Source organism: Carcharhinus amblyrhynchos, chromosome 7 (genome assembly GCF_965287045.1).
Source record: "Carcharhinus amblyrhynchos chromosome 7, sCarAmb.v2.hapA, whole genome shotgun sequence".
NCBI classification, from domain to species: domain Eukaryota; kingdom Metazoa; phylum Chordata; class Chondrichthyes; order Carcharhiniformes; family Carcharhinidae; genus Carcharhinus; species Carcharhinus amblyrhynchos.
The window spans coordinates 123,216,360-123,239,791 of NC_137330.1; the positions used below are offsets into that span (position 1 = coordinate 123,216,360).

At 43.6% G+C, this 23,432-nt stretch overlaps 1 protein-coding gene across 1 annotated transcript in view; it reads right to left on the minus strand.

The window, feature by feature from the left end:
• The window catches only part of lbr (lamin B receptor), a 136,615-nt gene that overhangs the window by 33,380 nt on the left and 79,803 nt on the right, over positions 1-23,432 (minus strand). Inside the window, exons 6-8 of the mRNA XM_080193081.1 lie at positions 22,166-22,362; positions 16,488-16,542; positions 2,191-2,385 (exon numbers count right to left, since the gene is read on the minus strand). Of these exons, the coding sequence (XP_080049207.1) occupies positions 2,191-2,385; positions 16,488-16,542; positions 22,166-22,362 (447 nt within the window). The remainder of the gene's footprint in view (positions 1-2,190; positions 2,386-16,487; positions 16,543-22,165; positions 22,363-23,432) is intronic.

The following is a 23,432-nucleotide window of genomic DNA, read 5'->3' on the forward strand; positions in this document are numbered from 1 at the left end:
AATCATGAGGGGTGTAGACTGGATGAACACAATCTTTTTCTCAGTGAAGGGGAATTGTAAACTAGAGGGCACAGGTTTAAAGTGAAGTTTGGAGGGGGGGGGTGGGAGAAGAGAGAGAGAGACACACAAATTTAAAAGGAACCTAAGGGGCAACTTCTTCATGCAGTAAATGAAAGAGCTGCTAGTGAAAGTGGCCAAGACAGGTACAATAGCAACATTTAAAAAGCATTTGGATTAGTACATGGATGGGAAAGAATTAGAGGGATATGGGTCAAATGCAGGCAATTGCAATTAGCTGGGAGGGTACCATGGTCCGTATGGACCAGTTGGGCCAAATCGACTGCTTCCGTGCTGTATTGCTCTATGATTGTTTACAACAGAGATGAGGAATGAGTCTTTGAAACTCCCTTCCCCAAAAGGCAGTTCAAGGCAGAGATGGGTACATTTTGAATAATTCATAGAATCATCATTGAACCCTACAGTGCAGAAAGAGGCCCTTCGGCCCATCGAGTCTGCACCAAACACAATTCCACTGAGGCCCTACCCCCATATCCCTACATATTTTACCCACTAATCCCTCTAACCTACGCATCCCAGGACACTAAGGGGCAACTTTTTTAGCATGGCCAATCAACCTAACCCACACATCTTTGGAGTGTGGGAGAAAACCGGAGTACCTGGAAGAAACCAGGTAAAAACGGTGAAAGATTATTGGCGGTAGACAGGAGGTTACAATCACATCAGCCTGTTATTGATGTTATTCAATGGCAGAGCAGGCCCAAGGAGCCAAGTGATCTACTCCTGCTCTCAATTTAGGTACTTCGATGTTCAGACTATTTTTGATCATCACAAGTGACGGAAGGTATTGTCGACAGTGCTATCAAGCAGTACTTAATGAGAAACAACTTGCTTGCTCACTGATGCTCAGTGTATTCCACTAAGGCCATTCAACTGTAAACCTTGAATAAACATGGACAAAGAGCTGAACTCAAGAGATGAGCCTTTGACATCAAGGCAGCATTTGACAGATTATGGTATCAAGGAACCCCTGGGAAAACTGCAGTCAATGGGAAATAAAGGTGAAATACTCTACTGGTTGGAGTCATTCCTCCACAAAAAGATGGCTGTGGTTGTTGAAGGTCAGTCATTTCATTCCCAGGACGTTACCACAAAAGATCCTCAGGGCAGTGTTCAAGGCTCAACTATCTTCAGCAGTTTCATCAAGCTTCCCTGATCTTCCCTCCAGCATATGGTCAGAAGTGGGGACGTTTGTTGATGATTGAGAATGATGACTGCACAGTGTTCAGCACCATTCATAACTCCTCAGATACGATGCAGTTTGTACCCATTGCAGCAAGACCGCGACAACATTCACATTTGGGCTGACAAGTGGCAAGCAACATTCGTGCCACACAAGTGCCATGGAATGATCATCTGCAAGAGAGAATCCTGTTGTAGGGGCGGCACAGCGGCAGCATGGTTGCAGTGGCTAGCATTGCTGCCTTACAATGCTGGGAACCCAGGTTCAATTCCAGCCTTGGGTAGTGTGTGGAGTTTGCACATTCTCCCCATGTCTGCTTGGATTTCCTCTGGGTACTCAGTCTAAAAATGAGCGGGTTAGGTGGATTGGCCATGTGAAACTGTACTTGAGTGTCAGGGGGATTAACAGGTTAAATATATGGTATTACAGGGATATAGCTTAGGTGGGATTATTATTGGTGCAGGTTTGATGGGCAGAATGGCCTCTTTCTACACTGAAGTGGTTCTGTGACATCTCTTGTAAAAGCAGAGCTAGGCCATTTAGGGGTAAAATGAAGAAACTTTTTTTAATAAAGAGTATTACAAGAACATTGAATGACTTCTAAGTGGTTATTGAGATAGTAGCTAACATTACTTAAAAGCTGAAAATGCTAGAGATACTCAAAAGGTTTGGCAGCATTTAAAGAGAGAATAGAGTTAACATTTCAGATTAATGACCTAACATCAGAAAGTTGTTGCTCCACAAATCCTACCAGACCTGCTGACTGTTTCTATCTAGCATCTGCTGTAGTTTACCTTTGTGCCACTTAAAAGGGAGCTGGTTAAGTATCTTAAAATAAATATATAAAATGGAAGGAGAGCAGGTGCAGAGAAATTGAATGCAAATGACTATATCCTTACCCTTTGTTCATTTAATGACCAGTCACTTACCAGAATTTCCTCCTATTGCCAGCTCATCAGCAGGAACACGCCAGGAGCGCACATACAGGTAAATGCCCAGCACAAAGGAGAATACCATCGAAGAGATTGCAAGTTGCAACAGGTTATTGTAGATATAGATTAGCTTCAACTCATTGTACAGGGCAGCCGCTACTGCAACACCACACAGCAGAAATGCATAGAACGCTAAAAGAAAAAGATGAAGAAAATCAATGGCACTTTCAGAATTGAACACAAGGAAGGAAAAGAAAATCATACTCGTCATATTACACCAGTTGCTATTCATGGGATTAAGGCTGATGCTCACTTACACAAAAGGGAGCCACTGCCCAGATGAGTTGCAACGAAGACACAATTAAAACATAATTTTTTTAAAACATAAATTTGGTCAATGTGTATTTTCTTCAGTCTTCTCTCTAAAATTTGCTTTTTAATAGACTATTTTTCTGATGGGACCAAGACAGTCTTGTTTCTCCTTCAAGTGTTAATGCTAGCATTTTCAAAGTGTTAACCGAGCAGCAGACCTCAGGATTTATCGGGTGAATATGTGAGTGAAGCAATGATGTGAAGGGGAGGGTTTCAGATTCCTGAGGCATTGGGGCTGATTCTAGGGGGAGGTGGCAGCAGTACAACCTGGATGGGTTACAGCTGTGCAGGACCAGAACTGATGTCTTAGCGGAAGGATTGGTTGAGTGGTTTGGTGGAGTTTAAAATGGCAAGGAGATGGGAATCTATCCAAGGAGTCAAAGGAGGGGGGAAAATCAAGGACAAAAAAACCAAATACAGAAAGGGGAATAAGAAAAGGAATAAGTAGAGAAACAAAGGGCCCAATTCAAATTGTGTGTTCAGTTAAAAATCATGCTGATATAGTCAGGATTACAGACAAATATGCCCTGTTTGTGATAGGAACTCTCCACAGTGTTCCGAAAGCTAGTGGCGTTTACTACCAAATAAACCTGTTGGACTTTAACCTGGTGCTGTGAGACTACTCACCTGCCCCATGGCCAGATGGGAATTGAAAATTCGGGTCAGAGCCCCTAGCCTCCCACAGCAGCCTGGGGCGCAATTCATCTGGACCTGGCAAGTTATCCACTTTTAAGCCTGCCAACACCTCCAACGTCTTGTCTTTCCCTACGTCAATTTGCTCAAGGACCTAAGTCCCTCTCCCTGAATTCCATACCATCGTCCTCATTCTCTTGGATGAAGACAGATGTGAAGTATTCATTCAATACTCTACCAATGTCCTCTGGCTCCACCCACACATTGCCCCCTTGGTCCCTCCTCTTTCCCATTGATATGCTTGTAGAATATTAAATGTAGGTCTCAGAGTCAAAAACAGTGGTATTTTTAAACATAGGGCAAAGAAATGGCTGGCCAACTGAATACATGTTTTGGTTCTGTCTTCACAAAGGAGGACACAAATAACATCACCTAGTGTTGGGGAGCATGGGGTTTAGTGAGAGGGAGGAACTGAAGGAGATAAGTTCTGGTAGAGAAATTGAGCTGGGGAAACTAATGAGATTGAAGGCTGATAAACCCAAGAGAGTGATAAGTTACATCCCAGAGTACTTAAGGAAGTGGCCCGCGAAATAATGGATCCATTAGTGATCATCTTCCAAGACTCTGGAACAGTTCCTACAAATTGGAAGGTTGCTAATATAACCCTCCCACATTTATAAAGAGAAGTGGAAAGGAAACGGAATTTTAAACCAGTAAGCCTGACATTAGTAATGGGGAAAATTCGAGAATCCATAATCAAAGATTTTATAGCAAAAAAAAACTTGGAAAACAGTGGTAGGATTGGACAGAGTCAGCACGGAGTTATAAGAACAAAGAACAATACAGCACAGGAAACAGGCCCTCTGGCCCTCCATGCGTGCGCTGCGCATTGGTCCAACTAGACCATTCGTTTGTATCCCTCCACTCCCAGAGTGTTCATGTGGCTATCTAGATAAGTCTTAAACGATCCCAGTGTGTCTGCCTCCACCATCCTGCTTGGCAGTGCATTCCAGGCCCCCACCATCCTGTGTAAAATACATCCCTCTGATATCTGAGTTAACCCCCCCCACCCTATAAAGGCAAGTATGCCATGCCTGCTTCACCATCTTCTCCACCTGTGATGCCACCTTCAAGGACCTATGGACTTGCACACCCAGGTCCCTCTGTGTCTATACACTTGATGGCTCTGCCATTTATTGAATAGCTCTCCCCTACATTGATCCTACCAAAATGCCTCATTTATTAAATTCCATCTGCCATTTCTTTGCCCAATTTTCCAGCCTATCTATATCCTGCTGTATTCTCTGACAATGTTCATTGCTATCCACAAGCCCAGCCATCTTTGTGTCGTCCGCAAAATTATTCATCACACCAGTTACACCTTCTTCCAAATCATTTATATATATCACAAATAGCAGAGGTCCCAATACAGAGACCTGCAGAATACCACTAGTCACATACCTCAAGCTGGAAAAATACCCTTCCGCTGCTACCATCTGTCTTCTGCAGCCAAGCCAGTTCTCCACCTATCTAGCCACCTCACCTTTTATCCCATGAGATTTAACCTTTTGCACCAGCCTGCCATGAGGGACTTTGTCAAACGCTTTACTAAAATCCATATAGACGACATCCACAGCCCTTCCCTCATCAACCGTTTTCGTCACCTCAAAAAACTCCAAATTTGTGAGGCATGACCTCCCCCTTACAAAACCATGCTATCACTAATGAGATTATTCTGTTCTAAATGTGCATACATCCTATCTCTAAGAATTCTCTCCAACAATTTCCCTACTATGGATGTCAAGCTCACCAGCCTATAATTACCCGGGTTATCCTTGCTACCCTTCTTAAATAACTGTGCCACATTCGCTATCCTCCAATCCTCTGGGAACTCACCTGTGTCCAATGAAGAGACAAAGATTTCTGTCAGAGGCCCAGCAATTTCATCTCGTCTCCCTGAGCAGACTAGGATAGATGCCATCAGACCCTGGGATTTATCAGTCTTAATGTTCCCTAAAAACCTAACACTTCCTCCCTTCTAATGGAAATTTTCTCTAACGGGTCAACACATCCCTCTGAGACACTTCCAGTCAACACGTCCCTCTCCCTTGTGAAGGGTTGGGTGGAATGATTGCCAAATTTGCTAATGATGTAAAGATAGGTAGGAAAATAATTGTGAAGAGCATGTACGGAGGCTACAAAAGGATATAGATATGTTAAGTCAGAGAGCAAAGACCTGGCAAATAGAGTATGAGGAGGAAAAATGTGAAATTGTCCATAGCGGCAGAAAGAATAACATATTATCTCAATCATGAGATTACAGAACCATGAGGCGCAAAGGGATCAGTGTCTTAGTGCATTATCGTATGCAGGTACAGCAAATAATTCAGAAAACTAATGTAACATTATCATTTATTATGAGGGGAACTGAATACAAAAGTAGAGGTTATGATTAAAGGGACTGCAGCATGGTAGCACTGTGGCTAGCACTGCTGCCTTACAGCGTCAAGGAATCAGGTTTGATTCCCTTCTTGGGTCACTGTCTGTGCGGAGTCTGCACACTCTCCCTGTGTCTGCGTGGGTTTCTTCTGGGTGCCATGATTTCCTCCCATAGTCTGAAACACGTGCTGGTAGGGTGCACTGACCATGCTAAAATTTTCCGTCAGTGTACCCAACAGGTGCTGGTGTGTGGCAACTAAGGGATTTTCATAGTAACTTCATTGCAGTGTTCTTAGAATCATAGAACGCTACAGTGCAGAAAGAGGCCCTTCGGCCCATCGAGTCTGCACCGAACACAATCCCATCCAGGCCCTACCCCTAGATCTCTACATATTTTACCCGCTAATCCCTCTAACCTAAGAATCTCAGGACACCAAGGGGCAATTTTAGCATTACCAATCAACCTAACCCGCACATATTTGGACTGTGGGAGAAAACCTGAGCACCCGGAGGAAACCCACACAGACACAAGGAGAATGTGCAAACTCCACACAGACAGTGACCCGAGCTGGGAATCGAATCCAGGTCCCTGGAGCTGTGAAGCAGCAATGCTAACCACTATGCTACCGTGCTGCCTACTTGTTGACACTAATAAACAAACAAACTTAAAGTACAGGCACTATTGAGACTACATCTGGAGTAACGTGTACGCATTGGTCACCTTATTTAAGGATGGATGTAAATGCCTTGGAAGCAATTCAGAGAGTGTTATCAGACTAATACCTGGAATGGATGGGTTGCCTTATGGGGTTGGGCTTGTATCTGCTGGAAGTTAGAACAGTTAGAGACTTAGTTAAAATGAAGGATCTTGACAGAGTGGATGTGGAGAAAATGTTCGCTCCTGTGAAGGGACTTGAAGTAGGGATCACTATTTAAAAATAAGGGGCTGCCCATTTAAATTGGTGAAGACAAATTTTTCTCACCGAGTGTCATAAGCCTTGGAACTCTCTTCCTGAAAAGACAGTGGAAGCAGAGTCATAGAATCTGGTCGGTGCTGGGGCCTCAGCTTTTTACCATTTATATAGATGATCTGGAGGAGGGAACCGAGTGTAGGGTGTCGAAATTTGCTGATGACACCAAGATTGGGGGAACGGCAAATTGTGCGGAGGGTGTGGAGAGTCTGCAGAAGGATCTAGATAGGCTGGGCGAACGGGCTTGGAAATGGCAAATGGAATTTAATGTTGGCAAGTGTGAGGTGGTCCACTTTGGTAGGAAGAATGGTAGGAAGGACTATTACTTACGGGGCGAAAAACTGCAGCAGGCGACGGTGCAGAGGGACCTCGGGGTCCTTGTGCATGAGTCGCAAAAACCCAGCTTGCAGGTGCAGCAGGTGGTCAGGAAGGCGAATGGTATGCTGGCCTTCATAGCGAAGGGGATTGAATATAAAAGTAGGGAGGTCTTGCTGCAGCTGTATAGGGCATTGGTGAGGCCGCAGCTGGAGTACTGTGTGCAGTTTTGGGTGCCGCACCTGCGCAAAGATATTTTGGCCTTGGAGGGAGTGCAGAGGAGGTTTACTAGGCTGATACCAGAGTTGAGGGGGTTGAGCTATGAGGAGAGGCTGAATAAACTGGGCTTGTGCTCGTTAGAGTTTAGAAGAATGAGGGGAGATCTCATTGAGATGTATAAGATGATGAATGGGATGGATAGGATAGAGGTGGAGAGACTCTTCCCGCTCAAAAAAGACAGTAGGACTAGGGGGCACAGCCTCAAGATAAAAGGGGGGCGGTTTAGAATGGAGTTGAGGAGGAACTTCTTCACTCAAAGGGTGGTGAATCTCTGGAATTCTCTGCCCGTTGAAGTGGTGGAGGCTGCCTCGCTAAATATTTTTAAGACGCGGGTTGATGGGTTTTTGATAAGAGAGGGGATTAAAGGTTATGGGGAGAAAGCGGGAAAGTGGAACTGAGCAGCGACAGATCAGCCATGATCTTATTGAATGGCGGGGCAGGCTCGAAGGGCTAGATGGCCTACTCCTGCTCCTATTTCTTATGTTCTTATGAATCTGTACAGTGCAGGAGGAGTCCATCCGGCCCATCAAGCCTACACTGACAATAATCTCACCAAGTATTTGGAGGAAACCCACACAAACACAGGAATGTGCAAACTCCACAGAGTGACCTGAGGCTGTAAGGCAGCAGTGCTAATCACTGTTTTTAAAAACATTTAAAGAATGGCACAGAGGTGGATACATTATTGGGAAGCAAGGGGTAATAAGATATTGGAGGTAGGCTGATGCAGATTCAAGGTTACCGTGAGATCAGCCACGATCTTATTAAAATGGTGGAGCAGGCTCAAGAGGCTAACACACACACGTGAAGCATAACCTCCTTACTTTCTCAATAAAAGGTAACACCTTTCCTCATTATTTGCTGTACCAGTATACTAACTTTTTGCAATTCATCCACTGGGACATCAAGATCTCTGCAATTCTTCAACGTTTAGAAACGCTTCCTTTTTGTTCTTCCTGACAAAATGGGCAATTCACATTTTTCCACATTATATTCCATTTACTGGAAATTTGGCCACTCACTTAACCTATGACCATTTGTAGCCTCTATGTCCTCTTCACAATTTACTTTCCTACGTATCTTTGCAACTTCCGCAAATTTAACAACAACTACTCTTTGGTCCCTTTATTTAAGTCATTTATATAAATTGAGGCCTGTGAACAAACTCCTGTGACATGCCACTCATTACATTCTGCAACCACAAAGAGACCCATTTGTGCTGTCTCTGTTTTCTGTTAGCTTGCCAATCTTTTATCCACATCAATATTACCCCCTACAACATGAGCAAAAATGTTTCATGTAACATCTTATCAAATTCCTTCTGGAAATCCACTGGTTCCCCTTTATCCACGGCACATAAAGAACTCAATAAATTGGTTAAGTATGTTTTCACTTTCTCAAGATCATATTCAGTCTGCTTGATTGACTTTAACTGTTATAACATTTTTAATAACAGCTTCTAATATTTTCCATATTGGAGATTTTAAGCTAATTAGCCTGCAGTTTCCAGCTTTGCATCTCCCTCCCTTTTTGAATAAAGGAGTTAGATTTGCTATTTTCCAATCTATTAGAATCCTCCCCAAATTGACAGAATTTTGGATATTAAACCAAATGCATCAACTATCTTACTACCACTTCTTTTAAGACCCTAGGATGAAGTTTTTCATTACCTGGATTTGTCAATCCGCAGCTCCAACATACATCAAATTCCTGGTGATCGTAATGTTCGAGTTCCTCCCTCCTGTCAAATTCCCAGATATTGCTGGGATGCGACTTGCATTCTCCAATGTGAAGACCAATGAAAAATACCTGCTCGATTCATCTGTCATCTCCTTACTTTCCACTATTAATCCACCAGACTTACCTTCTATAGGAGAAGTGCTCACTTTGTTAACTTTTCTCCTTTCTAAAATGTTGTAGAAACTCTTACTATCTGTCTTTAAATTTCTAGTTAGCCTTTTCTCTTACTCTAAATTTTCTTTCCTGATCTAGCCTTTTCTTTAAGTTTGATATTGTCTTTAGAACATAAGAAATAGGAGCAGGAGTAGGCCATCTAGCCCTTTGAGCCTGCCCTGCCATTCAATAAGATCATGGCTGATCTGAAGTGGCTCAGTTCCACTTTCCCGCTTTCTCCCCATAACCCTTAATTCCCTTGCCTACCAAAAAGCTATCTACCTGCGTCTTAAATATATTCAGTAAGGTAGCCTCCACCACTTCAACGGGCAGAGAATGCCAGAGATTCACCACTCTGAGTGAAGAAGTTCCTTCTCAACTCTGATCTAAACTGATCCCCCCCACCCCCTTTCACCTTTTAAATAATAATCCCTCCTACTATTATTTCTGCGAAAGTGGATAACCTCACACTTGCTAACATTATACCCCATCTGCCAGATCCTCGCCCACTCGCTCAGCCTATCCAGATCCCTCTGCAGACTTTCCACACCCTCCACGCAATTTGCTTTTCCACTCATCTTTGTGTCATCAGCAAATTTCGTCACCCTACACTCAGCCCCCTCCTCCAGATCATCTATATAAATGGTAAATAGCTGAGGCCCCAGCACTGATCCCTGCGGCACTCCACTAGTCACCAACCGCCAACCAGAATAGCACCCATTGATACCAACTCTCTGCTTCCTATTAGACAGCCAATCCTCTATCCACGCTAACACCTTACCCCCAACTCTGTGCACCCTAACCTTCAGTAGCACCCTTCTATGTGGCACCTTATCAAACGCCTTTTGGAAATCTAAAAGCATCACATCCATTGGTTCCCCTTTGTCTACCGCACTAGTCACATCCTCAGAAATCCAATAAATTTGTCAAACACGACTTCCCCTTAACGAATCCGTGCTGCGCCTGCTCTATCAAACCATTCTTTTCTAGGTGCCTTGCTATTTCTTCTTTGATGACGGATTCTAGCATTTTCCCAACTACAGACGTTAAACTAACCGGCCTATAATTCCCTGCCTTTTGTCTGCTACCTTTTTTAAACAGCGGCGTAACATTAGCCGTTTTCCAACCTTCCGGCACTTCCCCGGAATCCAGCGAATTTTAGTAAATAATTACTAAGGCATCCCCTATCACCTCTGTCATTTCCTTCAGAACCCTGGGATGCATTCCATCCAGTCCTGGTAACTTGTTCACCTTCAGTCCCATTAGTCTATCAAGCACTACCTCTCTAGTGACAGTGATCGCATTCAGGCCCTCAACTCCTACCATCCTTCTATCTTTAAGATCTGGCAAACTGTTCGTGTCCTCCTCCTTGAAGACCAAGGCAAAAAACTTATTTAAAGCCTCAGCCATTTCCTCATCTCCCACTGCCAAATCCCCCCCCTCATCCTCTAAGGGTCCAACATTCACTCTAGCCAGCCTCCTCTTCTCTAAATATTTGTAAAAACTTTTACTGTCCTTTTTTAATATTTAGTGCTAGTTTAGCTTCATAGTCTATCTTTCCTTTCTTTATCACCTTCTTAGTCATTCTTTGTTGATTTTTAAATTTTTCCCAAACTTCTAATCTCCCACTACTTTTAGCCACTCTGAGCGCATCAGCTTTTAATTTAATACTCTCCTTTATTTTCTTAGATAACCACGGCTGGTCATCCCTTCTCCTACAGTCCTTCTTTACCATTGGAATATATTTCTGCTGAGTACCGAGAAAGATCTCCTTAAAAATCCTCCACTGTTCCTCAGCCGTCCTACCAACCAATCTGCGCCCCCAATCTACATTTGCCAATTCCGCTCTCATCCTATCGTACTCCCCTCTGTTCAAACAGAGGACACAGGTTTGGGACCCTACTTTCTCATCCTCTATCCGCATCAAAAAATTCAACCATACTATGATCACTCGTCCCAAGAGGATCCCTCACAAGAAGATCCCTAATTCTACCTGCCTCGTTACACAGCTTTTTCAATTAAGCGCTGATGGTGGGTCTACCCATTGAAACTTTTTTCCACTGGAATATATCTATTCTATGTATTCCCAACTATCTATTTAAGTTGCTATTGCATCTCTACTGACTCACCCCATAACCTCATTTGCCAGTTCACTTTACCTAGCTTATCTTCCACGCCCTCATAATTTCACTTATTTAAGTTTAAAATACTGGTCTTGTACCTACTCATCTCACCCTCAAATGGAACGTAAAATTAAATTATATTATGAACCCTATCTAGGGGTACCTTCACTATGAGGTTATTGATTAATTTTATCTCATTTCACAATACCAGGTCTAGTATAGTGTGCTCTCTGGTCGGCTCCAGAAAGTTTCTTAAGATAGCACAATCTCCAAACATTGGAAAAATCAGATGGGCAATCTATATGTAGGTTAAGATCCCCCATGATTATCACCATATCTTTCTGATAGGCTCCTATTTTCTCTTCCTTTATATTCTGTCCTACAATGTAGTTACAATCAAGAATCTGAACACTACTGCCACAAATGAATTCTCATCTTTATGATTTCAACCCAAACTTCTATATCTTGGTTTCGTGAATTTAGGTCAAATTTCCCAAAGATGCTAAATATATATAAAAATGATTTGGAGGAAAATGTAACTGGTCTGATTAGTAAGTTTGCAGATGATACAAAAGTTGGTGGATTTGCGGATAGCGATGAGGACCAGAGGATACAGCAGGATATAGATCAGTTGGAGACTTGGGTGGAGAGATGGCAGATGGAGTTTAATCCGGACAAATGTGAAGTAATGCATTTTGGAAGGTCTAATGTAGATAGAAAATATACAGTGGCTGAACCCTTAAGAGTACTGATAGGCAGAGGGATCTGGGTGTACAGGTACACAGGTCACTGAAAGTGGTAATGCCAAGTGGAGAAGGTAGTCAAGAAGGCATACAGCATGCTTGTCTTCATTGGTCAGGGCACTGAGTTTAAAAATTGGCAAGTCATGTTGCAGCTTTATAGAACCTTAGTTAGGCCGCACTTGGAATATAGTGTTCAATTCCAGTCCCTACCCCACTAGAAGTATGTGGATACTTTGGAGATGGTACAAAAAAGATTTACCAAGATGTTATCTGGCATTAGCTATGGAGGAAAGGTTGGAGAAATTTGGTTTGTTCTCACTGGAACGATGGAGGTTGAGGGGTGACCTAATAGAAGTCTACAGAATTATGAAGGGCATGGACAGAGTAGACTTTTCCCAGGGTGGAAGAGTCAATTACCAGGAGGTATAGGTTTAAGATGCGAGGTGCAAAGTTTAAAGGAGGTCAAAATCTGTTACAGGGGTAGAGTCTGGATGGGATTGTTGTCAGTGCAGACTCGATAGGCCGAATGGCCTCCTTCTGCCCTGTAGGGGTTCTATGACTAATAAGAACATAAGAAATAGGAGCAGGAGTAGGCCATCTAGCCCTTTGAGCCTGCCCCGCCCTTCAATAAGATCATGGCTGATCTGTCGTGGCTCAGTTCCACTTTCCCACCCTCTCCCCATAACCCTTAATCTCCTTGCCTATCAAAAACCTATCTTCTCGCTTCTTAAATATATTTAGCGAGGCAGCCTCCAACACTTCAACATGCAGAGAATTCCAGAGATTCACCACCCTTTGAGTGAAGAAGTTCCTCCTCAACTCCGTTCTAAACTGCCACCTCCACCTCCCCCCCACCATCTTGAGGCTGTGCCCTCTAGTCCTACTGTCCTTTCTGAGCAGGAAGAGCTTCCCCACCTCTATTCTATCCATCCCATTCATCATCTTATACGTCTCAGTGAGATCTCCCCTCATTCTTCTAAACTCTAATGAGTACAAGCCTAGTTTATTCAGCCTCTCCTCATAGCTCAACCCCCTCAACTCCGGTATCAGCCTAGTAAACCTCCTCTGCACTCCCTCCAAGGCCAAAATATCCTTGCGTAAGTACGGCGACCAAAACTGCACACGGTACTCCAGCTGCGGCCTCACCTGTGCCCTGTACAGTTGCAGCAAAAACTCCCTACTTTTATATTCAATCCCCCTCACTATGAAGGCCAGCATCCTATTTGCCTTCCTGACCACCTGCTGCACCTGCAAGCTGGGTTTTTGCGACTCATGCACAAGGACCCCAAGGTCCCTCTGCACTGTCGCATGCTGCAGTTTTTCGCCATGTAAGTAATAGTCCTTCCTACCATTATTCCTACCAAAGTGGACAACTTCACACTTGCCAACATTAAAATTCCATTTGCCAGTTCCTGGCCCATTCGCCCAGCCTACCTAGATCCTTCTGCAGACTTTCCACACCCTCCGCACAATTTGCCGTTCCACCAATCTTGGTGTCATCAGCAAATTTCGACATCATATACTCGGTTCCCTCCTCCAGATCATCTATATAAATGGTAAATAGCTGAGGCCCCAGCAACGACCCCTGGGGCACTCCACTAGTCACCAACCCCCAATCCGAATAGCACCCATTGACCCCCACTCTCTGCCTCCTATTTGACAGCCAATCCCCTACCCACGCTAACACCCTACCCCCAACTCCATGCCCCCTGACCTTCTGTAATAACCTCTTGTGCGGCACCTTATCAAATGCCTTCTGAAAAATCAAGAAACACCACATCTACTGGCTCACCTCTATCCACTGCCCTAGACACATCCTCATAGAACTCCAATACATTCATCAGACACAACTTCCCCTTAACGAAACCGTGCTGCATCTGATCTATCAAACAATTCTTCTCAAGATGCCTCGCTATTTTCTCCTTGATCACGGATTCTAGCATTTTACCTACAACAGATGTTAAACTAACCGGCCTATAATTCCCTGCCTTTTGCCTGCCATCCTTCTTAAACAACGGCGTAACATTAGCCGTTTTCCATTACGTCTTCCTGTATACCATGTCCAACCATTAGGGAGCCTTTATATCACTCCCACAAGGAATGTCATACCTTAAATATTTCTTATCCCCTCCCCAACTGATTCTACATCCTGAAAAAATTGCCCATCTGAATCCTTTTTATCTCTCCACTCTCACCTTAAACCTTTGCCCTCCAATTTTAGACTCCCTAAGTTTGGGAAAAGATATTGATTATCCAGCTGATCTAATTCCCTCATTATTTTATAGACCTCTATAAGATCACCGCTCAGTCTCCTACGATCCAGAGAAAAAAGTCTCAGTCTATGTAGCCTCTCCTTATAACTCAAATCATCAAGTCCTAATAGCATTCTAGGAAATCTTTTCTGCACTCTTTCTAGTTTAATATATCCTTTCTATAATAGGGCGACCAGAACTGTACACAGCATTCCAAGTGTAGCAGAATTATGGTCACTGGTCCCAAAGTGATCCCTCACTAACATTTCTGACACCTACCTTTCCTTATTTCCCAAGAGGAGGTCAAGTTTAGCCCCCTCTCTAGTGGGCCATCCACATACTGAATGAGAAATTCCTCCTGAATACACTCAAATTTCTCTCCATCCAACCCTCTAATACTATGGCTGCCTCAGTCAATGATGGGAAAGTTAAAATCCCCTATTACCACCCTATTTTTCTTGGAGCTATCTGTAACCTCTTTACATATTTGCTCCTCAATTTCCCAATGACTATTTGGGGGCCTATAGTACAACCCTATCAAAGTGATTTCCCCCTTATTTCTCAGTTCTACCCATATAGACTTAATGGGCGAACCCTTAGATATATCCCCTCTCAGTACTGCTGTGATGTTTTCCCTAATCAAAAGTGCAACTCCCCTTCCTCTCTTACCTCCTGTTCTATCTTTCCTATAGCATCCGTACCCTGGAACATGATCTGCCAGTCCTGTCCCTCCCTTAGCCATGTTTCAGTAATAATATCCCAGTTCCATGTACCCATCCATGCCTGAGTTCATCTGCCTTGACCATCAGGCCTCTTGCATTGAAATAAATGCAGTTTAATCTGGACTTCCCTTACTCTTTGTTCTGCTTTTGCCTGATCTGTCTGGTACTAGGATTACTGACACTGCCTTTACTTACTTAATGTGCTCCCTTTAACCTCTGAGCTGTCCTCAATCTCCTCTTCTGTCTCCCTACTACTTCGGGTCCCACGCCCCTGCCAAACTAGTTTAAACCATCTCAAGTGTCTCTAGCAAATCTCCCTGTCAGAATATTAGTGCCCCTCCAGTTCAGGTGTAACATGTCCCTCTTGAACAGGTCATCCCTTTCCCAGGAAAGGTCCCAATTATCCAAAAATCTAAATCCCTGCCCCCTGCATCAGCTCTGAAGCCAGTCATCTGCCTAATCTTCTTATTCCCACTCTCACTAGCATATAGTACCAGTAGTTGTCCAGAAATTACTATCTTTGAGGGCCTGCACTTTAGCCTTCTGCCCAACTCTCTATATTCACACTTCAGGACCTCATCCCTTTTCCACGTATGTCATTGGCACCAATATGTACAATGACCTCTGGCTGCTCATCCTCCCCCTTAAGGATGTCCTGCAATCACTCAGAGACATCCTTGACCCTGACACTAGGGAGGCAACACACCATCCTGCAGTCTTGATTGCGACCACAGAAACGCCTATGTATGCCTCTAACTACTGAGTCCCCTATTACTACTGCTAGCTTGCTCTTTACCTAACCTTGCTCCACAGCAGGACCAGCTGTGGTGCCACAGGTCTGGCTGTTGCTGGTATTTCCCCCTGACAGGCTATCCCCTTCAACAGTATCCAAAATGGCATGCATGTCTGAAAGGGGAATAGCTACAGGAGACTCCTGCACTACCTGCCTGCCTCTCCTGGTAATGAGTAATGATTATCATATTATTACCCTACACTACTGACTCGTCCTCACTCCTCCATGTGAAGCCTTGCCCTCCCCCCACCCAACTATTTATTTTCGAGTTTCATTGTTTGCTTTTACTAAAATGTTTAGAACCGCCATAAAAATCTGTCAGTTAAAATTTGCTAAAATATCCCTCAACAGTTTAATGCCCAGAAGAATGGAATGTTACAATTTTCACTTAAATCATATTACATTTTGAATTAAGAGTTGCTCTGTACGTCCATTTTTTAAAATCAAGGAAGGAAAATAAAAAGTTGTGAAATAAGATACCCTTGAGTCAGACATTATAGAAAGCAGAGAATCAGAGAGATCTAGGAGAATAAGCGTTTTTTTTCTGCTGAAATGGGACAGATGTTGTATTGAATGAGCTGTTACACAGAATGGCATTTCTTTAAGAACATAAGAACATAAGAAATAGGAGCAGGAGTAGGCCATCCAGCCCTTCGAGCCTGCCCCGCCATTCAATAAGATCATGGCTGATCTGTCGTGGCTCAGTTCCACTTTCCCGCCCTCTTTATCAATATTTTGCGAATCCTGTTAAATACGTACCGTTGATCCTGTACTTAAGCTTCTTTCCGTTTGCTAGCGGTACTCCATCAACAATCTGTGTGTAATAGAAGTAATTGTTACAAAAATCAATTGGTTCATCATGGACAATCACCGAAATTGGAGCAAATGATAGGGAGATTAACATACATATTGCTTTAGAAAGTGGAAATACAACCACAATGAGACTCTATCAAAACAGCTAACTTTTCTGAATGGGGAGACTGACCACAGGACTAACCCGATATAATTCAGCTCAAAAATGTGGCTTCTGTAACCAAGCAGCTTTTGGACAGTTTTGTTCAATTTTATCTTCTCCTGAATATTTTCCTTAATTAGGTAAAAAAAATGGCTAAATTGTTAATTTAAACAAAGTCAGGTTCTATCAGGGTCAGGAAATGGGATGTTCTTCCTTTTTTGGCACGCATGATCACCAGCAATTACTACCAAATCAGGTATAGTACAGATTAGATGAAGGCTAAAGCTTTCTCTACGCTGTTCAATATACCTTTATCTAGATACAGAAGCAGCTCTGGACTTGGCTTATTTCCTTTTTCCACAACCATCCTTATGTCATAAGTGACATTGCCAATTAAATTCAGAACAGTTTTGCACCGAGGAACTAGGGTGAGGCTGCCCCAAACTCCTTTAATGTTGCACAACTGCAGACTGTATTCTGTTAGTCTAGGTTAGAATTGAACCCACATCCTAGAAATAAAAAGGACAGGACACCAAGCTGTATGAGATGCAGACCTCCAAATAAACTGCCTCATCAAAACTATGCAAAGATCCATATGTGAAACAGAGGTTGGAATGACATGGTGTAAAAATTTAAGATGTCGGACAGAGGCAACCTCTTGCAAGCTGTATCCAGCATAACCTTTAATTCTATCTTTCACTCTATTCTATGCTTCTATAGTTCTATTCTAACTCTTTTAAACTCTTTAACAATGTTCTATTACAACTCTTACACATTTGGTGATCCTTAGGACCCTGGAGACACCTGACCTAAAGCTGGACCAGATCAGCTGACCATGTGGGATGAGAGGTCCACAATGCATCCCAGGGCCAGGGTTTTGCTATCCTGGGCCTGACCAAGAAAACACCTTTAAAGCTGGGCCTTCACTCTTACGGCTCCCATCGATGTGGAATCCATCTCCAGAGCTGAGGCCTTCACTCTCCCAGCTCCCACAGACCCAAACTCGATCTCAGGGGCCAAGGCCTGCATTCCCACTGTTCCCATCACACAGGAAAACGCCAGGGCCAGCACTCCCCTGGCCTCCACCAACCAGGCTTCCATCTCCAGGGCTGGGGCCTTCTCCCCCACCCCGACCTCCACTGACCCCAACGACCAGACCAGCAAGTTTGGAGCTGGGGCCTCCACCCACTCTGGCCGAGAGCGCTACAATCTTCTGTAGGCCCCAACTAACCCCCTGCCCCCCAACTGACCTCTACAATTGCCCCCACACTCCTGAAAATCAACTCCCACTAACCAAAAATTACTAATTCTGCTCTTTTAAATTTACTTGCAGGTTTAGAGATCCTCCAACCTCCGAAGGAAGACCCCTCATCTGCGACTGCAATCCCAGAGACCCCACCCACTTACCAACCTTAGACCTGTCCATGCCAGAGCATGGTCTGGACATCCTCCGAACTCCAAAGTCAAACTGCAACCTGAGAGCGAACCGGAATGCCCAACTGCACGGACCTATTTACCGGCGCAGGAACCACAAACAAGGCAACAAATCTTCTATTCATACACCAACCAACGTGAAGAATCTCAGTGGACACAGCTATACCCATAATACCACATGCTACCCTCACTGTCTCTCAGGCACAAATAGTAGTAGTCACTCCAGGAAGTGTGGGAAATATGCAGGCCTGCGGGTGACAGTGAAACAACACTGGTTCCAATGCATTCCTCCCCAGCTTGCTCCTGGCAACTGTCGCTGAGCAGAGACTGATAGCCAAGTTCCGCACACGAGGGCAGCCTCAACCAGGATCTTGCGTTCATGTCACACTATCTCTAACCCCCACGACTTGCTTGGACTTGCATAATCTCACTTATTGTTCTGTCTGGAGACAATACACATCACTTTAACCTGTGCTTAATGCTCTCTCCACTCACACTGTCTGCACCTTTAAAACTTGATTAGCTGTGAAGACTTGCATTCCAATCATTATTCTGTAAATTGAGTTTGGGTCTTTATATGCCCCGTTTTTGAACAGAACTCCCACTCACCTGACGAAGGAGCAGCACTCTGAAAGCTAGTGGCGTTTGCTACCAAATAAACCTGTTGGACTTTAACCTGGTGTTGAGACTTCTGCCCTTCTTAAACAATGGAACAACATTAGGTATCCTCCAGTCCTCTGGAACTTCGTGTATAGCCAATGACGATGCAAAGATTTCTGTCAAGGCCCCAGCAATTTCCTCCCTTAATAAGAACTAGGAGCAGTAGATCATCTGGCCTCTCGAGCCTACTCCGCCATTCAATAAGATCATGGCTGTTCTTTTTGTGGATTCAGCTCCACTTACCTGCCCACTCACCATAGCCCTCAATTCCTTTACTGCTCAAAAATGTATCTATCCTTGCCGTAAAAACATTCAATGATATAGCCTCAACTGCTTCACTGGGCAGGGAATTCCACAGATTCACAATCCTTTGTGTGAAGTTCCTTGTCAACTCAGTCCTAAATCTGCTCCCTCTTACTTTGAGGCCATGCCCCCTAGTTCTAGTTTCACCCACCAGTGGAAACAACTTCCCTGCTTCTATCTTATCTATTCCCTTCATAACCTTATACGTTTCTATCAGATTTCCCCCCTCATTCTTCTGAATTCCAACAAGCATAGCCTTAGTCTACTCAGTCCCTCCTCATTAGCCAACCCCCTAAACTCCAGAATCAACCAAGTGAATCTCCGCTGCACCCCCTCCAGTGCCAGTATATCCTCTCAAGTAAGGAGATCAAAACTGTACACAGTACTCCAGGTGTGGCCTCGCCAGCACCTTATACAGCTGCAACATAATCTTGTTGTTTTTAAAACTCCATCCCTCCAGCAATGAAGGACAAAATTCCATTTACCTTCTTAATTACCTGCTGCACCTGCAGACCAACTCCTTGAAATTCTTGCACAAGGACAGCCAGGTCCCTCTGCACAGCAGCATGCTGTAATTTTTTACCATTTAAATAATAGTCCATTTTACTGTTATTCCTACCAAAATAGATAACTTCACATTTACCAACATTGTACTTCCTCTGTCAGATTCTCGCCCACTCACTTAAGACTATATCTCTTTGCAGACTTTCAGCATCCTCTGCACACTTTGCTCTGCCGCTCATCTTAGATGATTTGGAGTTGGGGACCAAGTGTAGTGTGTCAAAATTCGCAGATGACACTATGTAAATCGTAAATAATTGTGGTCCCACAATTATTGTGATCCAATAATTGAGGCACACCACTCGTCACTGATCGCCAGAAAACTACCCATTTATCCCCCCTCTTTGCTTTCTGTTAGTTAACCAATCCTCTATCCATGCTAATACATTATCCTTAACACCATGCACCTTTATCTTACGCAGCAGCGTTTGGTGCAGCACCTTGTCAAATGTCCTCTGGAAATCCAGACACACCACATCCACAAGTTCCCCGTTGAGAACATTACATGCGCAGTGGACAAAGAATTCCACCAAATTAGTTAAACACGACCTGCCCTTCATGAACCCATGCTGCATCTTATCAATGGGACAATTTATCCCTTGTCTTCCTCAGTATTCTGGGGCAGACCCATCAGGCCCTGGGGGCTTATCTACTTTAAATGCTTTTTAAGACAGCCAACAACACCTCCTTTTTGATATCGACATGACCCAGAATATCTACACACCCTACCCTAGGCTTGTTACCTATCAAGTCCCTCTTCTTGGTGAATACTGAGGCAAAGTATTCATTCAGTATCTCACCCATTTCCTCTGGTTCTATATAGATTCCCTCCACTATTCTCGAGTGGACCAACCCTTTCCCTGGCTACCCTCTTGCTCTTTACATATGTACAAAATACCTTAGGATTTTCCTTAATCCTGTTCGCCAAAGTCTTTTCATGACTCCTTTTCACCCTCCTAACTCCTCAAGTTCCTTTCTACTTTCTATATATTCTTAAACAGCTTCATCTATCCTAAGTCTTTCAGACCTTACGAATGCTTCCTTTTTCTTTCTGACGAGGCTCATAATATCCCTTGTTATCCAGGGTTCCTGATACTTGCCACACTTAACCTTCATCCTCACATGTAAATGCCGGTCCTGAATTCAAATCAACTGACATTTGAAAGACTCATACGTTGGATGTTGATTTACTCTAAAACAGCCTTCCCCAATTTAAGCTCTCCAGATCCAGCTTTATGCTGTTGTAGTTAATCTTCCTCAATTTAACACCTTCACCTAAGGACCACTCTTGCCCTTATCCATAGGCACCTTAAAACTTACAGAATTATGATCATTGTTCCCAAAATGCTCTCTATCTGAAACTTTGATCACCTGGCTGGGCTCATTCCCCCATACCAGGGGGCTTCTTCCCAGGTTGGGCTATTTACATACTGTTTCAAGAAACCCTCCTGGACACTCCTTAAAAATTCTGCCTCATCCAAGCCCCTAACAGTAAATGACTCCCAGTCAATAAAGGGAAAGTTAAAAATCACCCACCACAACAACCCTGCTGTTTTTGCTCTTTCTAAAAATTGTCTGCCGATCTGCTCCCCTATGTCACTATTCTCAATTATTCTCGGGGAAATCGAAAGAGATAAAATTCCTGAAAAATCATATGTAGTCAAATGCTAGGATCAAGTGAGTGACCAAAACATAATGGGCATGATCCTTTCAACTCACTGCACCGGTCGATCGAAAGCCATCTTACTGGTCGTGTTTTGCTGGTGTGATCAGCTTTGTACTCTTTGCTGACTTATATATTAATAATTGCACCTGGCACAGTTGTTTCAAGCCACCCAGACACTTCCCCCCTGTCAGTGAGACGATCACACCAGGGGAAATCACAGGCCATTGATGACCCCGGGTAGTTGGGGGCAGGACTGAGCAGTGCCTACATGGCACCCTGGCATTGTCCACTAGGCACAATAATGATCACTGTGCCCGAAATGCTCGCCTACTTAAACATCAATCACCTAGCTGGGCTCATTCCCCCATAGTAAGAAATCTCAGGTTGAAGTTCAACCAATTTATTTGATAGTAAACTCACAAGCTTTCAGGGTTACCGTGTTTACCACAGTCCGACGCCAGCATCTCCACCTCATTCCCCCATACCAGGTCTAATATGGCTCTTCCTGGGTTGGGCTATTTACATACTGTTTCAAAGATCCTCCTGGACACTGCCAGGGCAGTGCCAAGAGGGCGAGCAATAGAACTGCACTTGGTCAAGTAGCTCGATTTCTGGGAAGTTGACAGGCCTTAGTCAGAAATGAAACATTAATATGACCAATTTATCCCAACAAAAACTAAGTTGTCCAAAAACACACCTATTGATTGAAATTTCTGTGGCTGTATAATAACAAACAATAGACTTTAAAAAAAAAACAGACAGCCACAAATGTGCTGCATTTTGTTGGCAACCCAAAATGGTGCCCCAAGTGCTTACAATACTTATTTTAAAAAACTGCTGAGCTGTAACCTGAATTACCTTTCCAATGGGCAGCAGGTAGAGTAGAGCTTGAAAAAGGAACCACAGGACAAATATGCCCAGGGAAGTGCTGCTCCACAATGTCTCCAGGGCTGGAATCGGGGGTGGAAAATTCTGAACACTAGCATCTTCTTGTGCACACATTAACAGCAAAAGAATGAGTGCAATAGGCAAAAAGAACATTATGAAGAAGACACCTAAAAAGAAGGGAAATGTTAGTTTTTGACATATAAATGAACAAATGTCTTCCATTCCAAGTGACTGTAATGTATTATTTGCTGGCTTTTCTGTCAGCAAACATTTTGCTAACAAACAAAAAAATTCTGAGTGAAAATCTTACACACACTATTTCAACTTGTTGTCTCACTTACTGCTTAGATGCTGAAAAGCTAGAACTTGGAACTACAGGGAATCCCAGCACATTGTGCAAATTCATGAATGCAATCCAGAACTCATTTGCACTATAACTACAAAAGGAACCCACTTCTAATGCAAACAATAAGAACATAAAAAAAGAGAAAGAGCAGGCTTTGAAACTGTTCCACCATTCAGGAAGATCATGGCTGATTTGACCATAGGCCTATACTTTCCCACCTGCTCTTCTTAATCCAAAATTTCCCCAGTCGTACAAGAATGGGCGGCACAGTGGCACAATAGTTAGCACTGCTGCTTCACAGCTCCAGGGAGCTGGGTTTGATTCTCTGCTTGGGTCATTGTGCAAACGCCACACAGAGAGATAGACATTCTCCTTGTGTCTGCATGGGTTTCCTTCCGGTGCTCCGATTTGCTCCCACAGTACAGAAGATGTGCGGGTTGGGTTGATTGGCCATGCTAAAAATTGCTCCTTAGAGTCATGAGATGCACAGGTTAGAGGGATTTAGCAGGTAAACATTTAGGGATATAGGGCTGGGGCCTGGGTGGATTGTGGTCAGCGCAGACTCAATGAGCCAAATGGCCTCTTCCTGCACTATAGGGTTTCTATGATTCTATACATCTGTCTATCATCACAGCTTTAAAATATATTCAATGACCCAGCATCCACAGCTCTCTGAGGTAGAGAATTGCGAAGATTCACGACTATTGAGAAGAAATTCCTTATGTCCACTGTAAATAAGGCTCTATATTCTCAAATTATGCATCCTAGTTCTAGATCTTTCCCAATGACAGCTGTTACGCCTTGACTGTTTATATTTCTCGCAAGCTTATTCTCGATTTCTTCCTCCCTCATTTATTTGTTTAGTCATCCTGGCAGGTTTTCAAAATATTC